This window comes from Aythya fuligula, chromosome 2 (assembly GCF_009819795.1).
Source record: "Aythya fuligula isolate bAytFul2 chromosome 2, bAytFul2.pri, whole genome shotgun sequence".
Lineage (NCBI taxonomy): Eukaryota > Metazoa > Chordata > Aves > Anseriformes > Anatidae > Aythya > Aythya fuligula.
Window position 1 is genome coordinate 62,868,950 of NC_045560.1, and position 27,250 is coordinate 62,896,199.

At 43.2% G+C, this 27,250-nt stretch overlaps 1 protein-coding gene across 1 annotated transcript in view; it reads left to right on the forward strand.

Annotated features, from left to right (window-relative positions):
• EEPD1 (endonuclease/exonuclease/phosphatase family domain containing 1) overlaps positions 1-27,250 on the forward strand; it is a 63,740-nt gene that overhangs the window by 19,014 nt on the left and 17,476 nt on the right. The window contains exon 2 of the mRNA XM_032181070.1: positions 13,830-13,881. Within this exon, the coding sequence (XP_032036961.1) occupies positions 13,830-13,881 (52 nt within the window). The remainder of the gene's footprint in view (positions 1-13,829; positions 13,882-27,250) is intronic.

The following is a 27,250-nucleotide window of genomic DNA, read 5'->3' on the forward strand; positions in this document are numbered from 1 at the left end:
TAGGAAATATTTGTCCAAATTAAAAAAAAAAAAAAAAAAAAAAAGGGGGGGGGAGAGGAGGGAAGGAGGGGAGCACAGAGGCTATTAAAAAATCAGACCAATGACCCAAGTAGCTAAGAGTAAATGCTGAAGTAATGGATATTGCATTAAGGCTTTCTTTAAATCTGAAGTAGGAGTCATTTGCACTATATAATTAGCACTTACATAATGTATATGCTTTCATATGCTGTGAAATGTCTAAACAAAGCATTAAAAATTGAAGTGGTCTAAGAGATGAAGGCGATGGCTTGGGTTGGTAGCCACTCTGGATCTGTCCCATCTCCATCTCTTCTCTTATGTGATATTGGACAAGAGTCTTCACTTCTCTGCAGCTTCAGGCATGTTCTCAGCATCGCCTAAGAAACACGTGTTTCTGAGATCCTCCGTGTAGCTCTTTGTTCCTCTTTCTCAGTGCCCAGTGCTGATCCAGGTTAATCTGGGAGCTGCCTGTCTGTGAAGTAAATTGGCTTCACTTAAACAGCTGCTGAACGTGGCTTACTGACTGGGAGTGGTGACTGCTTAACCCATTTTATCTGCAGTTGCCAGAGAAAGTCAGACTGAGCCTTGGCCGCCCATCCGTACGTGCTGGGGGCCGTGCTGCTTGCCCCTTTTGGGGAGGCAGGGCTGTGCCACGTGGCTCTTCCAGGAGGGCAGATGTGACCCTAGAGTGGGGAACAGGATGGCTGGCGGTGCTGAGAGGTTGTGTTGTATTGCTAAGTGGCTCTGCTGTGCTCCGTCAAGGCCTGGCCACACCACCTATTTCCTTGCACGGTGAGATAGCTTATCAGATTGGATCGCTTGGAGACTGACACTGCGGTGCATTAAGCTTTTTTTATTGCTGTGACAAATACAGCAGTTGTATTTGTCTTATAAAAAGTGGGGAGGTCATGACTGATGCCCTTGAGCTAGCATAAACTGTACTAAAAACCACACATGGGCCTGGTTTCATTGCTGTTCTATCCTCACGGGGTCCCCGGTTTGATGACAGTCTGTCTGAGCTGTGGTGGAGAACCACCACTCTGTTGACCAAGAAAAAACCATGAGCTGCCTTGCTCCTGTGCACAGTCCTCCACTGCATGAAAGCAGTTACTGCATGTCCCATCGTACACAGCCTTTTTTGCAGTTGTTGACTGGAGGATGGTTAATCCGCTTGTGTGACAGCACCCATTATTGCTAGCAACATAAGCTGGTTAGGTACCCATATGACACTCCTAATTTGAAACTTGTTATTCCACATATAAATATTCCACAGCTTAACACGTTCAGTGATACCCTCCATGAGATCAACTTTAGATTTTACTTTCAGGTAATTTTTTTTTCAGGTCATTTTAATGAGATTCTTCCACTGATGAGGTTCATGCTGGTCTCAAAGTCATGAGATACTAGAATAAAAAAGATTACCGTGATAAGTGAATGTAAAATTACTCAACTGTTCTATTTTCTATCTGCATATTAGAATAAGGGAAAAACTTTCAGCTGTGCTTGCTTCAAGGGAATTCTTAGTATGGCACACTAATAAGCCCATGCCAGAAAATTCCTTGAGCTCAGGAGAAGCTGAAATAAATGCTTAGGCAACCCCCTTGCTCCTTGGGTGTGACGTGACTGTGGTTTCCTGGTGGGTGACACATCCCCTCTGTAGCATTTGCCAGTGAAAAGTTTCACGTGGGAAATTTTCCATGAAGGGCATCTTCAGTCTGGAGAGCAGCTTCAAACCGACCAGGAAGCTTGGGAGCCACCAGATGAGAAGGCTGTATGGAGAGTGGTGGCATCCCATTACGTGAGATGGGGATGGGGCAGGGGGGAAGTGGAAGAGCTGCTTGGCTTCTTTACTGTGTGTCTCAGTGTCTTTTGAAGAGACTGGCACAGGTCATTGTCAGGGGGAAAAAGTACATGACTTGACTCATCTGTCTATTCAGATAAAGCTATTCCTATGTCAATAAAGACTGTTACTGTACCATGTATTTACTACGCAGGGTAATTGTCCTTTATGAGTAATACATTTTTATGCTGTGTAACAGTGCGTAATTCAGGGGAGTGGCTACAGCGGCAGATGGTAACCCTTCAATCCAGAAGATCCTGGAGAAACATGACTGGGCCAGCAGAAACCTTATGAAGCTCAACAGGAAACCCAGATCCCAGCACTGTGGGTGAAATAGCCCCTTGCTTTAGTACAAGTGGGCGGCTGGCTTCCTCACTCAGAAACTGGTGCAACACTGGAAGAGGTTCTCTCAAGGCTGTAGTGTCTCACGTTTTTGGAGGTTCTCAGGACTCAGCTGAGTGAGGCCACAGCAGACCTCAGGACAGTTCCTTGTGGTAGTCGTGACTTTGAGGGGCTTGTTGCCTCAGACGGTCCCTTCTGACCAACGTTTCTGTGGTTGTGGTACTACTGGAGACAGAAATTCAGGATTTGGTTGATGGAAGATCATTCTCTGCACTACACACAGTGTCCAGGAATTTTCTAGGAGGCAGTAGGGAAAAGTAAATGGTAGTACGCTGTGAAATAGGCCGTAACATGCTCTGCTATACATTTGTTGCATGCTTTCTGTTTGAGTGTTGGGTGGTCTGTCCCTTCTGCTTAGTGTAGCTCTGCTGGAAAATCCTGCCAGCAAACCGAGCAGACGCTTCATGGAAGAAAGCAGTTGTCGGGGAGAGTGCCGAGTCAGCCATTTCCCTGACTTTGAGAGCTGGGGAAGGTTTACATTCTCTCCAGGGTTAGAGTTACAGATATGTGATGCATCCCCTGGGGGGTTAAAACCTTTCTGCGTTACTCCAATACTTGGAGCAAAGGCTATGTGAGGCTGTGGCTTTTGGCTAACCTGAGGCTTGAGCCTCGTGTAGCCCCTGTCGCTCTTCAGAGCCATTGTTAGAGGGAAAATAACCAGACTGATAGAAAGTCCACCTGGTTTGCCATTTGGGTAAACATGATAAATGACACTCCCAATGCCCCCGAGGCTCCTGTCTCCACTTCACTGCAGTATCACACTATGTTGTAGATGAAGCTGGTAGGATACTTTTGTAATTAATTCTTGGCTTTTAGCTTCTCACCTTTTTGTGGCAGTTGTTCTTTTTATCTCATTTGTGCTTTCTGTGGCCTCCTTGCAGATGTAACCTCAGCATCATCTGATGGTTATTTTCTGAGTACAACAGCCTTAGCTTTTCTGGTGACCTTCGTGTGTAGCTTCTGTGGAAGCAAAACTCAGGATGATTTAATGCCAACTCCAGTTGTGAGTTGGCTAATTTAGTTGTCTTCAGTGGCGTGTCTGGATGTGAAAGGTTCGGGTGCCTGCAACACAGAGGAGTGCCGTCTTTACTGGAATGGGAAACTCTTTTTTTTTTTTTTTTTTTCCTTTGCTCCCTCTGTCTGCTTCTTCTGACAGTTTCCAATTTCTTTACTTCACATTTCAGAATGTGCAGCTGACCTCAGTTTTAGGAGGATGATGCCTGTTTGTATGCCTTCAAAGTGTGGGTACAAATTATTCTTTTTTTTTTTCTTTCTATTTTTTTAAGGAAAGTGGGCTAGCCAAGAGACAGTTTTGAGGAAGTCTTGTCTATCGCATCCCTTTTTCTGCCATATGGTATAGATGCTATAACAAGAACAACCCAGTAGTTAGCAGTCGATCTTGCCACCATCTATGTTTGTTGTGCCAGAGATAGATGTGCTGACTGACACGCTTTGCTCCATTGAAGTGGAAACTTTACATTGTTAGGCTAGGCCTGCACCAGGGCTTCTCACCAGGGCAAGAATGCAGGGGTGTTATTCTGTCAGGAGACCTGGTAGATACACAGTTATTTGTCTTAATCATACCCAATACAGGCTGTGGATGAGGCCTTACTGGTCAGGCCCGTGGCTGGTGACAGTGCTGGAAACAGGAGGAACGGAGTTATCCGAGACCGAGAAATACTTCCGCTTGTATTTGTGCTTCCTTCTTGCTTGAAATGTCTGTTTTGGATGCTGGTGTTAGTAAACTGCCATGATGATCCTGAGGCATGTACGTGCCTGAATATGTGCATGTATATTTTTAGAGTACCTCCTGACTGCTTAAGCAAACACTTTCCTTTATGATCACTAATTCCTGTGCCTTACTGTTCATTTCCTTAGTATCACTGAAGAAGCCAAAATGGCTTCTGGTGCAGTATGAAGATTTTTGGAAGGGTGATGGAAAAAATGCAGGGGTTGAGGAGAGTTTGTGGGTGCTGGAGGCCTGCCGCATACTCTTGCAGGGCACTGTAGCATCAAAGTCATGTTGTGAGCTCCCAGAGCTCCACACTGTAAAGTCCATTGGGCTTTTAGCCATGCAGTGGGAAGTCCTTAAGAAATACAGTCTGCCTGCTAAGGCATTTTCTGCTTTATTCTCTACCTGCTGTAATGACACACTTCTTTTTATCCCTCCTCCGGAAATGTCTTTGAATTTGTAAGACAACAGAAGCTGGTCAGGAAAATGCTGTAGAGGAAAATACACTCGACCGAAGTGCTGCTCTTGATCTCTCTAGTGCTTCTTTCCCTTCATCACAGTGCCTCTTCTCAGCAACTTCACAGTATTTCTCTGAGCACCTCTTGTGTATGTTCTCCTGTTTTAATCCCCGGTGTTCAGCCTTTCCACCGCTTAACCAATTCTAGTTCGGCGTAAAGTATTCTGAGTAAAATGTTCATATGAAACGCACAATTGTTGTGGAACGCTGCCAGCCTCTTAAAAGTTGGAGCCAGCTTTTCAGTGCCAGTGTCTTTGTTAAGAGCATATTACAAAAGACTTTGAAGTTCTATATTCAGATTCAGCCAGGAAGCTTCAATACTCTTCGTGTAAAGCCAGACTAAACTTTACAGGCACTCGGATACCACCAGCTGATTCTGGGTCATGTACCACCAACCATACGTTGTTGCAGGGACACAAAGGTAAATTCTTCAAATAGAGTCCCTGTTAATTGCTTTGCACCCCAAGCCCCCCAAATTTTATCGGTAGCTTTGTTCCTCGTGGCAGCACGATAGCATATTGTTACACCCTCTCCCAGAGAGGGTGTAACAAAGCGTGTACCCACGCTTTGAAGGCATACACTTCGGTTTAATTAAGGACTGGTCTGTTTTTCCACTGCTGCAATAAAGTGGGATTAGATTGGAAAAGGTGCCGTTTCTGGAACGAAGAGGCCCTACCCAAACAGGGAATGATTTAGAAGATCCAGAAAAATAGCCAAATGCCAGACACCACTTACACTATAATATAATGCCTATATTTGGAAGCTCTAAGTCACCTCTGATTTTATGAGCTGCTAATTTTTGTTTTAAATCCTGGTCTCCTCCCTTGTTGGACAGATTTGAATAATTCAGTGCAAGTTAAATAACTTGCTCATGTCCAGTTTTAATGACTCACAAGAAATCAATGTTGCCACAAACACAACACTCTTTGTAAGCCTGTGTCTTCCTGCAGAGTTATGAGGAAACAGACTTAACTCTGAAAAGTGTTTTAAAAATAGTAATAATCCTAAAACTGTGAACATTGTACAAAGCATTTTCCGTAATATCAAAACGATTAGATGTAAGGCAAACCAGTTTGAAGGGAGACATTATTATTCTTAGCTACAAATAGTGAGAAATACAATATGGAAGAGGGAGAATACATTTTGCCACAATACAAATGCAAATAAAAGCCACCCTCTCCCTTTTCTTAATACGGGCAACTTTTTTTGGCTTACTGTCGCCAGAAGCAAGTTGAAACAGAGGGGTTGAAACAATGTGTGTATTTTTCATGAGTAAATATGACTGTTTTTTCTGGCTTGCAGTAGTATCCCCTTATGCTGCCTGAATTATCGTGTAGTCAAGTCCTTGGCACAGGCGTAATGCGTGAAGGAGTAGGTGGAAGTGGTGACAGAGAAGCCTCCTGGATTGCCCAGCCTGAGTTTTGAATGATTTTGGAAGTAAATCTGCATTGCCAGTGTCTGCACCTGGTCGCTGCTAGAAGATACATGACGACAAGATTGCTGTGTTCAGTATAATTTAATATATGTATTTGATTTGCTTGCTCTTTATTCACTAGGCCACTACTCTATAATCACTGAGTTACTGGCAGTCTCAGGCCTTTCATGGTTTGATCTCATGCCTTTGGGAGTTTGGGGGTTGTTTTCAAATGCCTGGTCTACTTTAAAATCTCTTTTAGAATTTAAAAAAAAAAAAAATCAACAAGTAATGAGTTAGAACCAACTGATCCTTTTGAGCCGTTTGTCTAATTAACCTTTGCGTCTCAGGAATCGGGTTTGGTACTGTTCAATCAAGTGCAGTATATCTCAGCCCTTAATAACCAACATTTCTTCCAAGGACTTTGGAAACCTTCCATAATGCTTACTTTTATTACTGCTGCCACTCTCCTGGCATTGCACCAGCTTGAGGAGAAAGAGTTGGGGAAGAATAGGAAAAAATAAGATGCCAGCAGAAGAAAAGTCTGTAGGATGGCCTCTAACTTAGCAAACAAAGAGTTTTTGGAAAGTGCAGTTAGCTCTGGGCTCATGTCTTCAGTACTCTACACCCTGAGTTGAGGTAGGACAGCAAATGTGTGAACATAATGCAAGTAGAGTGCTTCTGTGCACGTGTGCTGCATGCACCCAAAAGGATGCTCCTTCTGTAACTTCCTCAGGTTTAAAAGTTTGAGGGAACCTTCAGAAAGAGAGATTTTATGCAAGTGGAAATGAGTTGATGATGTCCAGTCTCCTTCCCCCCTTTTCCGGACAAGGAAAGAATAATGTCTGATATCCTTTATCTGGAGAAGAAGAGTTTCCCTGCTGCTCTTAATCCCCTTTACAACAGAGAAGCCTATCATTCTTGTTGAGCATCAGTGTCTCGCAGTTCAGAAGATACCTTTTCTGGGTAGATGGACAAGAAAAGAACAATATTACTATGGGCATTGTTACCTTTAAAGTTGCAGAGAACCCAGGATTTTTGGTCAGCTCCCCTCTTAATTTTGTGGTGAATCTGTTGTGGAATCTTCTCTTTGGACATCTTCAAAAGCCACCTAGACATAGTCATGGGCAACGTGCTCCAGGTGGCCCTGGCAAAGCCAGGGGTGTTGGACCTGACGTCCTTCAGAGGTCCCTTCCCACCTCAAGCAGTCCGTGATTCTGTTACATGTGGGCATCTGTGCTTTCTGCTGCTGCTTGTGGTTTGGGTCATTGTGCAAGTATGTCTTACTGCCTTCCAGAGAGCCAGGAAGAAGTTGGATGCTCTTGCAACTTTCTGTTTTTGCACTCGTGCTTTGGCAGTACATGCAGATCAGGGTTTACGAGTCATCTATTGCAACAGCATAGCTATGCTGAAACCAGAGCATCAGTTAAGCCTGAGTCAGACCTCTGATATAAAGTGCATTGCTCCTACAAAATGATGGCCCCATATCTGTTGTACAGCAGATGTAGGAAGGAGAATGGCAAGGAGAGAGCGGCATGCCAGAGAGGATTGAGAGCACCATGGGACTCAGGAGATCGCTGAAAAAAAAGAAAGGAAAACAGTACTAAACTACTTACTTTTTCTCCAGTCTGTTGCTGCTTCTCAGATGCCGCTGTTTCACCCTTTAATGCTCTGTACTAAGCATCCATAATTCATGTTTTCCCCCTTTTAGTTCCATTACGGTTTCCTTTCTCTCTGTAACAAATACTCCAGCCACTCACACAACATAACAGGACCCGTGGATGCAAACGTCGGGGGAGCAGCGTTTGTCCAGCAGGCATTAGGCTGGCAGTTTGCCTGATGGATTGCAACTTCTCTGTTCTTTCCATTTACTCCTGGTTGTGTTCCCAGCTGCGGAGCCTTGATGTGCTTTTTGATTTTAAACCTTTGTGCAGGCAAATCAATGGTGACCAGGCATCGAAGAACAGCTGCTTTCATCCTGCGAGACTGCGAGAGAGTACCCCTGAATGGATGAATGTGTGTGTGTATGTATATACAGGGGTGTGTGTACGTGTGTGTATCTATAAAAGAAAATGTGGCTCATGGGTTTTATCCTAATTTCTCCTTACTGTAAAAATACTTTTTCCTGAGACTCTTCCAAGTCATTTTGTTGTGCCATTACCTGGTGGCTGGTCTCCAAGCAATATGGCATGGTACACCCACCCAGGGCTGTCTGTGTATTTCACAAGCTCTCTGGTGTCTTCCAGCAGCCATTAGACATGGCAGCAGGCACAAATTTTCCCTCCATTTGAGGAGTGATTGAGAAGACACAGATGATTTTAGTGGAAAAGGAGAAACTGATTTTATTTCCCTGTCAGACTTCATATGGGTAGATGGAGGAAGATTATGAGGATAAGTCATTAAGTGTGCTGTTTTTCTTTCTTCTGCCTGCTTTTACATGTATTAGTACTGTTGTGTTTGTTTGTTTGTGTGTCACTTTTTGGCTGTTATCTCTCCCCAGTGTTACCAAAGATGCATGTTATCATTGCCTCTGCTCTTCTGCCTGTATTTACAACAATTAAAACCCAGCTCATCACAGTCCTTAGCATCGTGCCATCAGCAGCTGGCTGCAGCGGGGTTGTGCCTCCCTCTCATGACTGCTGCAGTAAACTTGTAATTGCAGTAGCCCCCTCCACAGCCCATAAGCACCACCGCCCTCCTTCTTATTCACCCTGTCATCTGGTGAGCACCGAAAGAAGTGCTGGGACTGTAGGCTGGCCTGGTGGAGATGAGTCGGAGTGTGCTGTTTGGCAGGGACCTGGGGACTCAAGTCAAGCCCTGGGACCACAGCTGCGAGTCGGTGGCTGATGGGGAGTGCTTCAGTAGCCAGCTCCCTACAGGTACCAGGGGCTGTGAGCACAGCAGAGCTGTGTTTTTTCACCCTGTTTTTTATTTTTTGACTCTCGTCTGCGTCTCTTACCACTGAACTGATTTATGAGTAAAGTCAGTTTGTGTACGTATGCAAAAGCATTTCAGCATAAAGATTTGATGATGTATGTGTTGGGGGGGGGGGTCTTGGACTATTCATTTGCATTAACCCTAACGTGAATCTGTTATCAAGCACTTCATTATAGGCATTTATTCTGGGTGCTTAAAAAGGATTGATTCTGGGATATGTAAATCATCCATAAAACTTCTCTGTGGACCTATGGGGTCTAATCTTAAGAACAAACTGGAACATTTTATGGGAGGGAGGAGGGAATGATTTAATAATGCTTAAAATAATTGCTTGTGCTCAAGTGGTTTTTGCATAGGCTATTTGTAATAATATCTGTGATTCTAGATGAAGTGGGATTTGGTACAGCTGTATGCTGAAGAAGGAGCCAGAGAGCTAAGAGAAGTCATAGAGCATTTCTCGATGATAGCTTTATTCAGGCTTATGGTCTGAGCATGAAGTTTTTGGAAAACCTCGGGCCCCAAGTGAAGATTTATAAGCTTGCAAAGCAAATTGAGATCAGTTCTCAGTTCACGTTGCTGCCAGATGAGAAACCCAACTGGGTGAGTGGGCTGGTGCAGAAAGCAGAAAGGACTGCAGAGGATCATTACTCGCCCTGATAGACCCACAGGCAGGAGGGAGGCAACCAGTGCTGGCTGGCCAGGGAGCTCTGCTGCTCCGAGCTGGTTATGGAGGCTGGCTGTTGAGACAGAAGAGCAAAGCAGTAACACATCTGGCCGTGCTGGCACGCCTGGAGACTCACGGTGCACTGACTGCTTACAGGGTAATGCGGCACGGGGAGCTCAGGTGCAGGCTCCAAGCAGTGCCACTCTCCTGGTGGTGACTTGCTGCTTTACCATCACAGCACCTAGTTGCTTCTGCAGGATGCTGTGATGCGTTAAACACTTCAAGAACCAGTCGATCACCCAGCTTGCTCTTCCTCACTCCCTCCTCTTTCCTTTTTTCCTGAAATCACCAGGCTCTGCACTGAACGGGGACCTCACCTCCGGAGTGTGGTTGGCTCAGCAGGTGCAGGTCACTGTGCTCGTGCCAAGAGCAAGTGGGACGTGGGGGCAGTGGGAGGTGAAGAGCTCAAACTGGGAGGTGAAGGGCAGTGCAAATCTGTGATGATGGCTCATGGTGAACGGGAATGCCCCAACCAGCAAGGAACCTGTCAGCGAGTTTGCAGCAGTGCTAAGGGTTGCTTTAATTATTCCTGCAGTGGAGTACATGGGATTAGAGAGAGGAACCCAGTGCTACTTGTTTTGAAGTTGCATGCTTTTAGGGAAGGATTGCAATGCTGCCCTGAGGAGTAGAAATGGTCTGTAGCTATAGGCATTCGCTCAGCACCATGACTAATCTTCTGGAAACCTGAAGGAATTCCCTTAGAGAGAAAATGCTGTGTGTCACCCGCGGCCAAAAAGAAAAACGAAGTCGTGTTTCCTTGACAGCACATCATGTTCGCATATTTGTACTGCTGTAGGAGAGTTCTTCATCCTGATCACTGCATGCTTTCAAGTATCTTGAGTGTGCCAGGGTGCAAGGATATTAATCTCAGTAGCTTTTTAAAATAGATTGTGGAAAGTAATTGAGTCAGTAAGTACTTTTAATACAGGTTTGGATACAACCAGAGCCTCTTTCATCATGTCAGTATAGTTACTTGCAGTACAGCTTTGTTAACGGTGTACTTGAAAGCTGGTGGGTGAGAGCAGCTAGCCAAAAGGTTTCTTCAGGAAATAGGTTTTTCTACAGCTTCATTTATGAGTTAGTGTTCACATACTGCAGGTGAGGGTGAAAGAAATAGCAACAGGGTATGTAAACAGAGCACATAAACATAGCATTGTACAGACAGCTCTGCCTTCAGCATCATCCTTCAGTACCTGTCGTTGCATTTCTGCGGTATCAGAGCTGTCCCCCAGGGGCTAGGTAGCCGTTTTCCCTTCTACTCTGAAATCCTCAGCAAAAGCATAAGCCACAGTGTATGTGGGCGTGTGCTGCTTTCACTACTTGTTGGATAAAAAAATAGCCAAAATAAGCAGCCTGTTCGTTTGTTTGTTTGCTTGTTTTTCCCCAAAGTGGCAGCTTTAAAACAAGCTGCCTTTCTAAGCCGACATTGCATGAAGTAGCACATACAAACGTTACTTGGAGTCACTGGAAGAGAGAGCAGTAAATAACTGGCTATCGAGAGCAATTTTCCAGGCCGTGAACTGTAACCCAGGGCAGAGGCAGCATCAGTGCCGGTGTTTTGAGGAAACAAGTGTCTTGTGGCTGGCTGTGTGAAGGTGACGCCTGAGTGGAAAACAGTGAGGACCCTTAGGAAAATATGGGGAAAACATTGATCTCTGTAAGTTTAGAGCAGTAGAGGAAAGTCTTTTTCTCAGCAGGAGTCAAGCGCACAGGCCACGAAAACTGTTCTTGCCAATGGTGTAACAGTGTTTAATTCAGATTTGGTTCTGGCCCTGTATATCCAGTATCTCTGCAGGATCTAAACGTTTTGTGGGCAGGAGGACAGCATCACTCTAAATATAATGAGGTAAAGTGAAAAGGATTTATGCTCCCTTCTTTATCACTCGTTTTTCTGTAACTCAGTACACTTTGTTTTAAATAAAAGCATGCTGGCTGAAGGAATTTTTGTGGGGCTTTATTACTGTAAATAGCAATGAGGATAGGTGTGTACAATGAGATGATGATCTCAAATGGAAACGGTGCTTGCATTTTGGCATTCTGCTTCATCTTTCTTCTGTAGCTATTGAGTGTCAGATAATTAATGTTAGTAAAATAGATTGGTAAATTGGTAGAAGCATCAGCAACCTCAATGGATATTTTCTACCTTTTGATGATGAAGTGTTCAAAGTCTCATGTGACTGCTGGCTTCAAAAGGAAAACACAAAAGTAATTTGCATAGTTAAAAAGACACTGTTGAACAGCTTGTGAAAGGGAATGGCAAAATGTTAGCTTTCACTACATGCATAGGGGCTTGAAGCAGTCTTTGCAGCAGACTTTGCCTTGTGTTGGCTTTGTGCTTTTCCTGAGCCCCTTCCCGTCCTGCTGGCGTGTGTGTGCAGCACGGGGTGTTCTCCATGCTGTGACAGATCGTGCGCCCCTTGCCACTGTGGCGGTAGTACTTCAGTGGAGTACCTTTCCTTTCTGATTGTCCCTTTGTTTTCTGAACCATCTCTAACGCTCTTTGTCTTAGCAATAATAGGCTCTACAGACTGTGAATGCGCAGCCTGGGGCTATTCATAATTCACTGGATGTAGGCTTTTTATGATGCTTTTGAAGACATCTGAAAACTGGAAGTACGTTAAAGTGAAAGCACATGTATGTTCAGGGTGTTAGGCTGTGAATACTTGTAATGGAAAGCACTGTAATGCAGTAGAAGGACATGACTGAAGCTATGTTTTGCTGACTGCCATTACAGGATGGTACATAATTAATGTACTGGAGCATTGGTGGGTGTTGGAGAATTATGCAACATTGCTCTGAGGTTTGGAACAGCTGATAAAAGTTCTTGTAGTACACGGCAAAGTAAATCCTGTGACAGACTGCTACATCAGCTACACACGCAGTATTGAATAGGAGCTTTTTACTGTCCTGTCCTGGGTCTGTCTAGAGTCACGAGAGTGATTTAAACAATATTTGAATGCAGTGGAAGAGCCAAATGATGCAACACAAATGTTTGTGTATCTCTGAGTAAAGGAAGTTATCTTCAGGACTACAAGTATAGTATACTAAGCGACAGGTTTTAAGACTGGGTAATGGAGGTCATTACCTAATTCATGCATCTGTTGGTCTCTGTTGGTGGGAAACAAAATGTTTTTTTGTAATGGAGAAGACTGAAGTGCTGAGTTCAGCATGGAATGGATTTAAAAGTCTACAGTGACTGAAAAAGAATGGGGAATGTCCAATAGGCCCTCCTCCTGATGTGCTCTTATGTTTTAGTTAAATGTCATTGGGATTAGCCTTAACATCTCTAGAGTTTCACCTGCTTTCAGGCTCCTACCCATCCTGGGAGCCTTTCAGCTTGGTGGGGATGCAATAAAATCTCTTCCTGATATTCCTTAGCCTAGAAAGGAAGAAAAGACTGGGCTTTTGCAGTAACTGGGGACACATACAAGTAACTGAAGTTGAAGAAGAGTGGATAATTTATGATTACTCGTTAAACCAATCATGAAAGTGTAGAAGCGGAACAAGGTTCTTTTACATACCTTGATTTAGAAGTAATTTACCTGAGTTACCTGTCTTACAGGGCAAAATCCTGCTTGGGTAACTCTGAGTCTTGCTGAAGTGAATGCAATTCAGTGAGTAGAGTTTAGCCTATAGAGGAATGATTCAGTAGATGAAGAAATTGGGGTTTGCTTAACAAGTGGCTTTACAAGGACAACGATTATTGATTGCTGTCTATTCACCCTGCTTTCAGTTACGCATGTTTCCTTCCTATCCCCCTCAAATTTCTTTAGCTGGGTTGCCTTAGGTACAGTACCTCATATATAATACGGTAAATTCCCTGGAATGGCTACTGTGAGACTCATGGAGACCTGTTGATACTGAAGAACAGAGCTGACTAAAAATGATAGCAATGTTTAGATTCTTTCCCTGTGCTCATCGTTCAGAAGATCCTTCAGTATTAGTTTGGGTTATTAAAAATGTAATGATTAATGCAGGCTCTCTGTAAAGTGAACTCAGATATGCTTGTAAAGCAGAAAGCAGAAAATCTCTTTGGAGCAGCTAAAGCAAAGCAAAGTAATACTGTTTCTCTCTTTCTTTAGTTGATTATATCCTGAGTGTTTTTTTTAATCTATGCTTCTATAAATTTCTTGGAGGTGAGAAAATAAGAAGAGAACTTCAGTTCTGCTCTTACTTGTGTTTCTGTAATGCTTGCAATGGTGTGATTCATTCTTTTTTTTCTCTTGTGTGTTTTTTTTCTTGCAGTATCAAGCTTTTGGCTGTGCAGGAGCTGGTTGATAGAGAAGCGCTGGAAAAGGTATTTAAAATATGTGTAATACAAGAGTAATGATTAACTGGAGCTCATAAAGACCTCTGTTAGCAGGGCTTCTTAACTCTGTGGAATTTCATGTGGTACGTCTTTCTAGCTGCATAGGACATGAAGTAAGGGGGGCCACATTTTGTCAAAGTTGACTGCATGGAATAAGTAATGCCTCTAGTCTGCCCATATCAGCTTTCCCGAAATTGATCCTTGCTAACAGCTTGGAGAGGTAGATGATTTGAACTGACAAGAATGAATGTCTGAAGAAGGAAGAGCGTCTCAGGAGCCCCGTTTGAACACAGAGAATGGAAGAAGATGCCTTGGAAGAAATGTGGTTTAACTTAGTGATGAAGGATCAGTGCAGCTGGCTGCTCAGTGTGCTCAATGTCAGCCCTAATGACACTAGCTGAGTGCATGATGTGTCAATCTGAGCTCTCCTTATGTCTGCACCAGGGAGCTGCTTTATGCTTGGGTATTTGGGGAGGTGAGGGACCTGCCATCCATCAGCCCTCTTGGGGATAACAGGGTTTGCAAACAGCCAGTGCTCACTCAGTACAGCGAGGAGGAGCCCTACTGAATTTTTCATTGGCTTTGGGCAACTTTAATTTTGATAGAAGGAGCTGGATTTTGTTAAAAGGTAGTGACAGAAGACTGGGAAGGTGATACTGTGATACAGTGACTTTTTACATGTGAAGAAAACAAGGTTCGTAAACACTCCTTTTGCAAAAGAGGTTAATTATAGTTGTTTGCAGTAGTCAGCTTCTCTGATATCTCATACCCTATAAATTTCTCACCTTTTTGTCAGGCATGAACCTCCCTTTGGCCCAAGGCCTCCTAAAACAAGGCTTGGCCAGAGAGTGACGTCAGCCTGGTGGGAATTGCTGTTTTTGCCATTGTTTGTAGCTTTGCAGGAAGCTCTTCAGAAAAGCTCTGCATCAGAAAAATGATCTTTCTAAATTGAGCTCTCTGAATATTTGATATCTACTTTCATACAATGCCAAGCTTAAAGAAATTAAAAAGCCTGTTTAGCCCTCTGGAAAACAACAGTATGGAATTATGTAAGTACAAAGAAATTGGCTGTCTTTATTTGTTAAATAAATGAGAAAAAAAGTAGGCTAGAAAAAAAATTCTTGTCCTGCCTGCTTGCAAAATCAGGCTTAAAAATACGTGCTGAATTTTATATTCGTAAATCATTAATCTGTATTGTATTGCAGGAATACAGAATATTATTAAATAATACTTCAATATTCATTACAAAATTGATCTTCTGTATTTTCAAGGGAAAAATTCTTTAAGCTAGCTATGGACATAGTAACCTAAATGTGTTTTTCCCATACAACACTTTCTAGGCTATCATATTTCCTTGACGACAGTTATATATGACGGTTTCAAACTTCTGTAACCTGCTTATTTCTAATATTCAGCACTCAGCTTTGAAAGTGCTGTTACATATTTTTGATACTCGCATGAAAATTCAAAATGAGTAAAAACACTTTGATGAACAACAGTGTCCCCTGAAAAGACATGGGCTCACAGGAGTGTTTGTACTGCAGAGTAGCTCCATTAAATCAAATCACAGTGAAGTGCATGTATAGCAAATGTCCTCAGGGTCTTGAGAAAGCATAAGAAAATGATCTGGCATGGCAAAACACGGTTTGCTGTTATCCGTTTGCAATGTTATTATGGGCTGGGAGGGGAGGCACCTGAAGCAAAAGGCTGTTGAAGCTCCTGCAGCTTGCAAGCAGTCTTGGAGCTGCTACTGAACTGCTGGGGTCTTAAGAAGATAGCAGCCCTCCCCAGGGTATGTCGCAGGAGGATTTGTGCTCTCTCAGTGGGGTGCTGCAGTCAAGTTCAAAAGTGGTGTATCTGTTACTTACGGGGAAAAAAAAAAAATCAAATCTGTTACACATAGTCTTATATAGTTCATTATAAACCTTAGTGATATGGTTTAGTGGAGGACTTGTTAGTGTTAGGTCAGAGGTTGGACTAGGTGATTTTGTAGGTCTCTTCCAACCTAGATGATTCTGTGATTCTGTGATTATCTTCGTATGTTTTTCCCACCTTGGCCACTGAAAATTATCCCACTGTGAGAAGCTTTGTGTTATGCAAACACTGTTTGTTTAATTTTCAAAGTCCTGATGTGTGTAAGGGCAAATTTGGCCAAGTGGTCCCTTAAGCCAAATATCTACCATGATTTGTTGCATTTACGTCCAGAGTTGACAAAACAGAAGGGGTGATTGACAAGGTTTAATTGTAGATCCTGTCTCTAGACAAAGTTGTCTGAGCCTTGGTGCTGCTCATCGGGTGCTTGTTTCTCTGTGGTGCTGCTGGCACTTGTATGCACCCCAGCATCCCATTAATACAAACAGGAAAATAATCTGTGGACTCAGTGAAATGGGACCAGGTCACGCAACGAGAACAAGAATCATCTTTACTTGGAGAAAATTCTGGGTCGAAGACAGGCTTGTTTGTGTTTATTTTGGCCATATTCTGTCAGACCATTCCAGCAGTTACCTTGCATGGCATGGGGGAGGATATTTGCTTCCTAACCCAGCTCACCCTGGCTGTCACGGGACAGTGTTGCTGACGTGCTGGCATTCCTCTGCTTCAGAAGTGCCGCTGCTGCCAGGGGCAGCCACTAATGCAGGCGGTGAGATGCCAAGTGATGGCTCACCTCTATGACAGCCTCATTCCCAGTAGGCTTCAAGGCCACTCAGGCTTCAGAGAAAAATGTTTCGAGTACACAGGTGTGCTGGCACTTATAGAAGCACGTAGAAGATCCTGTAAGAAGCATCATTTCCTCTTCTAGGAGCACAGCTCTGGGGGAGACCTCCAGGGTCACTACTGCCCCAAGGTGTTTTTGAATACTTTACCCGGTCTAATTTTGTGAAGTCCTTAATTGCAGATGAAGAACTCCAGAGGACTTGGCAAGTGTTAATTGCATTTATTTGGCAAAGGGGAAAAAATAATTTTCTCAAGAAACATGCTGTTTTTGTAGTTTAAAAATAAATCTGTTTAGGTAATTAGCAAGTTGATCTGCTTAGCCAGGTGACATTTCACATCGGTTTCTGTTTTAGTGTTCAAATCCATCATGCCTTTCCCTATGCAACAAGTATGCCAAAACAATGCTGTCACTGGTGCTTGATGCCAGCAGAATGTGTAGGGAGAGTTGTCCTCAGAATACTTCTGTCTTTGTTTTGCTGCAGACGTGGTATGTTCTTTTCACAATAAGAGCAAATGCACCACTGACAAAAATCTGGGGCCATGTTCTCAGCTGTAGTAAATTAGTTCACTTTTGCTAAATTTCAGCAGAGATACTTCAGTTTGTGTTAGTTGTTCCTCCAACCTGTATGTTTAAAAGGAAGGGTGAATGTGTTCTCTCTCTACACTCGAGGTGGAGTGCTCTGTACTTCTGTATATTTTGTGTGTCCACTGCAGGGGACGTTTACTTCATTCTTCAGTTTGTGATAGACCATCCCAGCACACCATGCATATTTATGGCACAGGAGACTTGAAGGTGAACAGAAACCTCCACAGTATTTATTTCAGTAAAAGCAAAACTTAAGGCAGATGCAGAGCTGGAGACCAAACTGAAACTGGTAGGGAGGCTTCCATTAACTGCAGTCAGCCTTGGATCTGTACTGCCAAGTCCAGGTAGATGACGTTGGTCAGTCTTCCCTTGTTGACTGATGCAGTCACTCCATCACAGAAGGCCACCAGCTTGGTCAGGCACGATTTGCCCTTAGTGAAGCTGTACTGACTGTCGTGGATCACCTCCTTGTCATGCATGTGCCTTGATACTGCTTCCAGGAGGACCTGCTCCATGATCTACCCATGCACAGAGGTGAGGCTCACTGGTCTGTAGTTCCCCAGGTCTTCCTTTCTACCCTTTTTAGAACTGTGAGTGGTTTCCCTTTTTCTAGTCACTGGGGACTTTGCCTGGTTGCCATGATTTTTCAAATATGATGGAGAGTGGCTTGCCAACTACATCAGCCGGTTCCCTCAGGACTCTGGGATGCATGGCATCAGGCTCCATAGACTTGTAGCTAGAGACCACTTTCTTGAAACTTGTTCAGTTTCATCAGATGGTCTTGAACCTTCTCTTCACTTACAGTGGGTGGGACATTGAAACCCAGCCCCCATCTACAGGTTCAGGGAAATGAGAGATGTGGGAAGCCTGACTAGCGGTGAAGACTGAGGCAGAGAATTGTTGAGTACCTCAGCCTTCTCCATGTCTGTCATTACCAGTTCTGCCTTCTCATCCATCAGAAGGGACACACTCTCCTTGGTCTTTCTTTTCTGAGCAATGTACCTACAGAATCCCTTCTTGTTATTCTTTGCACCCCTTGCCAAGCTCAGTTCCGTCCATGCCGTGGCTTTCCTGATACCATCTCTGCACATCTTCCCAGGCCACATGCCCTTAATCCCACTGCCTGTGCACTTCCATCTTGTGCCTCAGTTTGCCCAGCAGGTCCTTGCACAGCTGTCCTGCTTTCCTACCTTCCCTGGATTTCTTACACATTAGGATGGAGAGCTCTTGTGCTCTCAGAAAAATGCCATTAAAGAGTTGCCAGCTCTGATCAGTTCCCCTGTCCCTAAGAACAGCGTCCCAGGAATTATTTAAATAACTGGAATTTCACTTGTCCTGACTTTGCTCTTTGCCAGGCCCATATTCCTCAGATCACAAACCCAGCCATGGCGTGGTCACTGCAGCCCAGGCTGCCTCCAGTCTCAGCCTCGTCAACAAGTTGGTCTGTGCTGGGGAGCACCAGGCCCAGCAATGCTTCTCCTCTGCTTGGTTTGCCACAAACCTGGGCCATGAAGTTACCCTTAGTGCACCGCAGGAGTCTCCTGGGTTGCTCGCGGCCTGCTGTGCAGCTCTCCCAGCAGACGTCCAGGGGTTGAGGTCACCATCAGGATGAGAGCCTGCAAGCGTCACGCTCCTTGTAGCTGAAGCAGGAAGGCCTCAGCAGCAGGCTCCCCTCGGCCAGGTGGGCTGTAGCAGACCTGTCCTCTGGTGTTCCAGCCTTAACTTCTACCCACAAGCTCTCATCCTGCAGTGGTTGTTTCTCAGAGGCAGCTCTTCGTAATCTATCCGTGTCTTAACACAGAGGGCAACACCCCCACCCTTCCTTCCCTGCCTATCTCTTCTGTAAAGCTTGTAGCCCTCGATTCAGGTGTTCCAGCTGTGTGATTTGTCCCACCACATTTCCATGATAGCAATTAGATCATAGTTTTCTAATTGCACTGTGGCTTCCAACTCCTTCTGCTTGTTTTCCTGTGTGTGTTGGTGTATAAGTGCTGTGTGCGCTTCAGCTGGGCTATCAGTCACATCACCAAAATGCCTATGAGTGGTGAACACAGTGAGTAATGTCGTCCACTTTTACAGGATAAGACCCAAGAGATCGGGGCAAAAAGGAGAATTTGTTTCTTTCCAGTTGCATCACTCTAGCAGAGGAATTTCAGCTACTGTGAAAAATGAGTTTATAAAACACTACAGCATTCCCTGATGTCGCGTTTGCCTTTCTACACAGCACATGGAGAATTTTAACTAGAACTTTGCTTTTGTTTTCTTGATCCAGTGTACTGTTTCCTCCAGATACTATCTGAACATAAAAAGTATGACGTCAATTGAGGTTCCAGAATTTCCAGTATGAAATGCATCTGCTGGAGGTTTTTATTTATCTTTTGTCTGCTTTTGAGTAGATTGAGCCAGATCAGTGTTTAATCGTGATTAAACCCATTGTAATCTCTGTTCTTTATAAAATCCCTCTCAGAGCAGGGCAGGTTGTTTATTTGTGAAAGGTTATCCCTAGGAGCTTTGCGGTGTTTGGAAGAGAGGTCCTGTTTTCCATTTGCATGGGCAAGCATGGGCACATGGCTTCTTTCTTGCATAGATACAAATATGTTTGTGTGCGCACTTGCTAGGGCAGTTGGAATGGCACTATAATGTGCCTTGACATGGAGCAGCGGGTCACCAAAGGACATTTATCTGGCCCGTCACCATGGTAAACGCACTGAGTGGCTGGTTGTGCAGTAAATGCTGCCCTTGCAGGCAAACATTACGCCTTGAGTTCTGGCCTGCGCAAGCCTGGGAGCTGCTGCCGAAGTCTCCTATAGGAGACTTGCCACTGACTCACTGAGGACCTTTGTTCAGTCTTTTCCAGCCCTTTTGCTGCCTCATTTTTCTGTTCCCCATTCCTAGAGAGAAGTGGTGCCAAGCCTCCCTGCGTACCCTTTGCCTAATTCAACTTCATGATTCATTAGCTGAGGTTGGTACTCCTGCCCTGTTCCACTGGAGCCACCAAGGAGGCAGTGATTGACTGCTCCCAGTGAAAGGAGATTATTCCAACAGAGAGCCTGGCTGAGTTTATTTTAATTATTTTCTCACATTATTCTCTATTACTTACCCTCTTTTCTCCAACATCGTACCTCTATCTCTGTCTTTCCTTTCTCTTGCTTCTTTATCCGAGTGCAGATAATACTCAAGGGCACAGTCTTTTACTTACCCCTCATCCCCTGTGTCCAGAAATTTCATGGTAAAGGGAAGTAACCTGTTGTTGTACCTATGTCATTGAACCACTTCCACATGATTAGAGCCAGAAGCCATAGGTTTTGTTGGAATGATTCTTGGGGAGGGCGTAAGCCCAACCCAGACTTCATACGGGTATAAATGAAATGTGTTCTACAGCATAGGAAGCACAGGCTCAAACCTACTTATACCGCTGGTTTATTTGATCTTGGTTGGATGTTTTTCTCTAGTTGCATTTCACATCTTTTTTCTCATGAAACAATGCTGTACACATCACTGGGAGCCATGGAGAACATGGGTTGCTCTTAAAATGTCATTTAGGAGGGGCACTGTTACTTTCCCCCAAAGCATGGCTGTGTGTCTCTAGGAACTAGTGGTATGGGGATTGCTCATTCTATTAATTGTTTTTTTGTTATTGTTGTTTTTTTGTTTGTTTGCGGTATCTAATTCTGTCCCTGGACAGAAGCTAAACTTATCCATTAGTAAAATCATAACTATACTTACAGACCAAGGAGAAACAGAAAATGTGTATTTAGAAATGCTAGCATGTGTTTAACTTCAGTTTGTGGGTGGTAGAAGTAATGTGAAGAGTCCTTAATCTAATGATTTTTCATGTCATGTCTTTCTTCTATAAAATGGTAGAAGACAAAGCCAGTTCATAGAACAGGACTAGTTTTGAGCAGTCAGCAGTTCTGAGGAAGGTTCTTTTTGTCTGGATTTTTCTTCCCCCTACTTTTTAATACATTGACATGGCAGCAAAAGTTTTGTAATATCAGCCTAAATCATGGTGGTTTTTTTTGTTTGTTTGTTTTTGTTGGTTTTTTTTTTTTTTTTTATGTGGAGTAAGTAATTCATTTACTCCCTACAGGGAGACAGAGAGCATTGCATCTGTTTGATCAGAGCTTTAGTCAGGGCTTGAGGGCAGTCTCCTGGATTCGCTTGAAAAGGTGCTACTTGTAGAAGACAGACCATCTATTACTCACACAAACCTTTAAATAAAGAATGTGCTGTTTCAGAGGGGAGTGAGTGTCAAATCAGACTCTTTGCATTAAGGACTAGAGGCATGAACAATAATTTAGAAAAAGTGTATGAGATTTAAAAAAAAAAAAAAAAGTGAGATTACATGTCCTAATGCCTGTAAGAGATCCTTCTAATAATAAGCATCCAAGAAACAAGTAGTGGAATAGGATACAAGACAGATATAAATAGCTTTACAGAAGGTGGCACAGTGTCCTGTAATGTAGTGTAATCTGAAGTGTAATTCATGAAGGAATGATATTTGAGACTGGCAATGGTTGTGAGTCATATTACATTACTCTTCTCTTCCTTGTTTTTGTATTCTTATCATGGGAAAGAATGCTTCCTCTAAACAGAGATGTAAATCAGCTGGGGAAAACAGTATTCTAACAGTAGGAAAAGAATGGGTGGAAGTAAAATGCCCTGTGAATTACAGTTTTTGATGAAAGTCTCTGTAGAGGAGGTGTCCAAATTGTGGTCTTGTAATAATGAGGGCCGTTTGATTTTCCTTTTTGTCAGTGAAGTTCTCATAACATGCTGTTTTTATTCCTTCTCATTCTACACATCAGCACAGTCCAGTTCATCTTTATCTCTACTTATATCCCAGAAGTTTACAAAGGAAAAAAAAGACAAAAAAAAAAAAAAAAAAAAAAAAAAAAAAAAAAACCACTTTACTTGCACTTATGGACATGAGTAGACTTTACCATTGTGGTAGAGTGAGATTTAATTACCTTATGTGTTTAAGCAGCTTTCCTTGATTAACAACCCTCAAAACTGTATGATTTCCCCATTCCCCTTTAGTTTTGTTCTTCCTTTGTATTAGCACATTTTTTCCCATACTCCTTTCCTTTGGCTCAAGGCAGTGTGCAGGTAAGGAGACTCAGATCATGGGAAATAGCTCTCTGGCTTGGTTTGTTTATTTTTAATTGGTGAACAAGAAACCAGTTCTTATCACTCCTGGGTCTCATGTTTCATAGGCTGATTTTTTATTTGCCTTCTGTGTTAAGGGCTGGGTTCTGATGAATTGATTTTCAACTTATGTAGTCCCGGTGAGTGCTGGATGAGTAAGGTCCTTGTCACGTATTATGGTCTTGCACCACGCCACAGAAATAAATAGGAGCTTCCCCATTGCATGACAAAAGCATTGGCTAACTAAATGGGGGGCTATTTTTATTTTTAGCCAAGGAACTAAAAATAAAAGAAGGGTTCCCAGAAAGCTACTGACTTGTGGTTACCTGGTGCCTTATATCTAATCCAAATGAGCATGCAGTTTAGCTTTCCAAACATTCACTGGGCAAGCTGTGGCCCTGCAGAGTGGTGGCTGTGATGGTACAAAATGAAGTACACGTGCTCTCGCTGAGCATACAATACCTTACCTTGTGGAAGACTTGGAGCTCTATATTGGTCACTGCTTGAGGCACTATCTGTAGTAGTACACGTATAGTATCTCCCCCCAAAAAGAAAAAAGTCTGAGCCCTCAGTGCTTTAATAATGTCAATAATACTTTTCTAAGCATACGTCTGTGTTCCCTGAGAGGTGCATCTGCTTTTTCTGGTGGCTGAAGAGGTGGCAAGATGAAACTTGTCTTCTTCATTTGGAAATAATGAGATGGGGAAGAAATGTGAAAAAGCAAATGAACGTTTACAGCAGACAATGTAGTAACAAGTAAATAATTCAACTGTGTTGTGGCTATGATTTTAGCACAGCCAACTGCTTGAGCAGACAGCTTTATAACAATGTAGGAAAAGCGCTTGAACTCATCCACTCATCTCTTGTAAAAGCAGCTCGATGAAAAAGATATGCTTGTAATCATGAGGGTTTCTTTTTTATTCTTCTTTATACCATATTAGCTCCTATTATTGCTGTTAATGATTATACTGCATACTTACGCAGACTAAAACACTCATTTGAATGAATTGCAAGGCTTTATGGACCATCCTTGACAAGCTCTTGAGGCTCAATTCTGGTATTATGTTTTAAAAAAAGCGCTCAAGGGTAGGCAAAGAAGTCTGCAGGAAATGTCTTCTGCAAAATGAGTCTGTCTCATGAAGTACAAGGAAGAAGCTCAGCTTGTAATAGAAATGTGAGAAATTGAAAACCCATAAAACTGCTCCTACGCACAGGTTGGCCAGTATGGATGTTCTCTTTCATAGCAAAAAGGCAGCCTATATTTCCACCAAATACATGAAGGCTGTTTCCCATTAAATGGCAGCCTGGCTGAAAGATGTTTCATAGCCCATTTTGACAATAGGTAGTCGAGCATCCTGTGATTTTTTAATAGAGTCCCTGGCACTTAAAGTGTGTTATGATAGTTATCTTCTTTCAGTTGTTGTTTCACTGTTCTGCACCAAAGGTTTCCGTGTCTTCCTTTTCAAGCCCTATAAAAAGACATTGTTTATATAAATAATAACTTTTGTTAGGAATGAAGCTAGATGAAGGTGCCAGTGAATGATCTAAATTGTTGTCCCAGGAACACCATGATTAAAAGACGAGCATAGAGCTGTTTTTATGGGCTACAATCCTTTTTTTAATCATATAGTCAAAGATAAAGAATGTAATTTCCTCTCAGGTATTACAAAAAAATAAGCAGTTGGGTGACTCTGGTGAGGTCATCTGGGAGGACAATGTAGAAACTCATTGTTGATTCTTTCCAAAATAAGTGCTCAGAAAGGAAAACAAATCACTTGGGAGTGCAAACTTATGCTCCTACCACTCCCCAACTGATCCTGTAAAACCTAACTTAAAAAATAAAATCTGCTTTGGTTCAAACAGGTTCATGTATGGAAACAAATCATTGCACACTTTTGATAATTGAGATAATGTTAAGTTTATCAGCATAATTATTTCCCGCACGTTCATAAATTACAATGGTTGAGTAACACAGCAGCTGCAGAAGGGAGCCTCGTGTTCCAGCTTGGTTCAAATCCATGGGCTGGCTCAAAACGTGGCCAGATTCCTTAAGGGACTCAGATACCTGTTGTGAGGGTGATGTGTTTTGTTTTAAAAAGTGTGAGTCCTTGAATGCTTTGCTCTAGTGTTCCTCTGATAACGGGAGTTATGCCCAGAATGATACCAATCTCAGCACTTCAGTTTCTAGCCTGTGCCTGCGCATAGCTTGGCTTGAAAAAGCGCCTTCCTCATCCTGTCTCCTCTGAGGAGTTCAATCCAGGAGGTTTCCTTTCTTGCGTATTAAGCTTAGAAATGTTTTTTGCAGCAAAGCCTGGAGTTCAGGACATGAATCACCTCGCTGGGCAGCAAGGCTGCAGGCTGGTAGACGTTTGCTCTCCAGTCCTTGACATGGTGCTTGAAGCACTCATTTGGAAGCGAAGAATCTGATCCTCAGAAGAAGGAAATCCTTCCTTCATGGGTGTCTGTCAGAAATACTGGGTTGCTGTCTAAGCAGCAGCACATTTTCCAGGCACCACTGAGCTATGCTCAAACTGATGGAAAAGCCGAAGGTGCCTCCCTTATGATGGGCCACTACTTGGGATCCCAAGCAGAAAAAGTCATCTGCTTGCCACCATGTGCTCTGTGTCCAGGAGACTGGAAAAGGACAGGTATAACCTGCATTTCTGAACTCATTGTCTTCTCTTGGCTTGCCCCCGTCATCCCCTTTGCAAAAGAGGAAGCCCTGGGTACCTAACTGGGAGAGTGGGAATGGACTGCACAGCTGGTGCCAGGTGATGGAAACTGGCTGATGAAAAACTCCCATTACATGTGGTTTGGAGGGAGATCTCATATTTACCAACATGTCCATGTTTGTATGTGCATGTTGGCACAACAAATGAGCTTTCTGTGCCCACAGTCTGCACAAACAAAAAGAGGTGATGGTTGTGCCTGCAGGTGCAGCTTTATGTGTGAAGCCAGGTGCTGGTTAGGGGTTTGGCTGAATGCTTGCTGCTGAAGGGCTCTGCCTCAGTTTTGCTGCTTGTGATGGGTTTATGGAGCCATTTGAAGGATTCATTAGATATAATGTTTGTGCAGAGCGTGGAGGATGACAGAATTTACTCAATCATCAATGTTTTGTTTTAGCTCCCAGAGTGACAAACCAGTAAATAGAGAATGGAAAGGTGTTGCCCCAGGTCTCGATGACACAGAGCAAACAGGGCACGCTAACATGGCAGGATGGCTCGATAACCTCGCCGAGAGTAGTCCTGTCTCTGTGACATTTTCAGTAGATTTGTTCCTTATCTTTACTTCCATCACAGAATTTTTCTCCTAAACTTTATAAGTTGGCTTCTGTAAACCACACTTCTAAAAAAATATTTCTTCACTAACATCTTCATTGTAGAATTATTCTCAAGAGGGAGAAAGAGAAATCTTCTCCAACAGGAAATGTATTGATATGTCTGAGATCTTTGTTGCCTGTGGAGTTTTCTTCTCCTTTGGAAACACTAATAATTATCGGTCTAGCTGTCTTCTGCCTGCCAAGTTTTATTTACCTTTATGTAATGTCAATACTCGAAGAACACAATCAATAAATATTATGAAATGCTTCACGATGTCTTCCTGGAAGGGACTAATTGAATGGGCATGTATAAAACATTACAGCTTAACGCAGGACCACCTCTACTTCCTCTGCACTGTTTATGTGGTTCACCTGCAAGTGCATCCCCCACGCCAGTGTTTGTGTTCATCTACTAGTTGTTTGTGTCCAGAATTTTTGGCTACCTCTGCAAACAGGATATGGATACACTTCAGGGAAAGGCAAACAAGCAAGAGACTATGCTATTGTCAGAAGGAAATAGGATCCAGTGTTGATTCTGTTTTAGGCTATAGCTGTAATAACACTTCCTTCCCTGCAGTTATGCTTGGTTATTCAAGAACCCAGACACAACTGATGCTCCTCTGTGTCCCTTTGCTTAGCTGCTCCTGCCTGCAGGGATGTGGATACCAAGTGCTTTTCTCTTGCAGCCCTAACCTGTTTTCTTACCCCAGCCTCTGTAGTGAGTCCAGGAACATACAACCACCACAAAGATCTCCAGCTAATTCTGCTTCTTCCTCATCTCAAACATGATCTAACAAAACGCTCTGTTTCTTCAGAAGCATCAGTGTCACATCAGGGTGCTTTATGTGAAAACTGAAGGTGTTGATTTCAAAAATGTTCTCAATGTTTCTGCTCCCAGCTTTCTGGGTCAGGCTCAATTAGGGAGCACCAGCTGTAGCTGTGTCCTGTAGATGGTTGATTGGGTAAGGTTTGCAGGTTCTCAAGTCTGCATTTTGAGTTGGAAATAGAAGTACAGTCCACTCGTGGATTTATAAAGAAAATAAAGGATAGCGTGCATTTAATTCTAAGAACGTTTGTATGCTACGGAGTACCCAGTGATGGAGCAGAAGAAATATATATTGAAGGATGGATTAATAGTGCTAGCGCCAGATGGTCTCGTGAAGCCATTGTCAGTTTTGTTACATCTTCTATCTGGAATATTTTAGATCATGCTTCAGGATGGGAGTTTTACTGCTAGAGGAATCAGGTTTGGAGGGGGTAGGTGGGCTTTGAAAAAGGTGGTGAATTTTGACCTAATTGTATAGTTATACATTTTTTGTTGTTGTTTTTGCGGATGATGAAAGTCTACTTTTCAGCTATTACCAGCTCCTGTGCTCTTCACAACTCATACTCCAAGTCTCTTTCACCACGGAGATGTCAAATCTTTACTAATGTGCCATCTCTTAACATATGTGAAACGGTAAGGAACTGATAGAAGTTTCATACGCATCTCCTGTACTCATTAAAGTTGCTCCCCCTAGTACCTTTTAAAAATAAAGGAACTGTGCATATTTAACATTCAGAAATAGCATGTTTATTCCCTAAGCTCT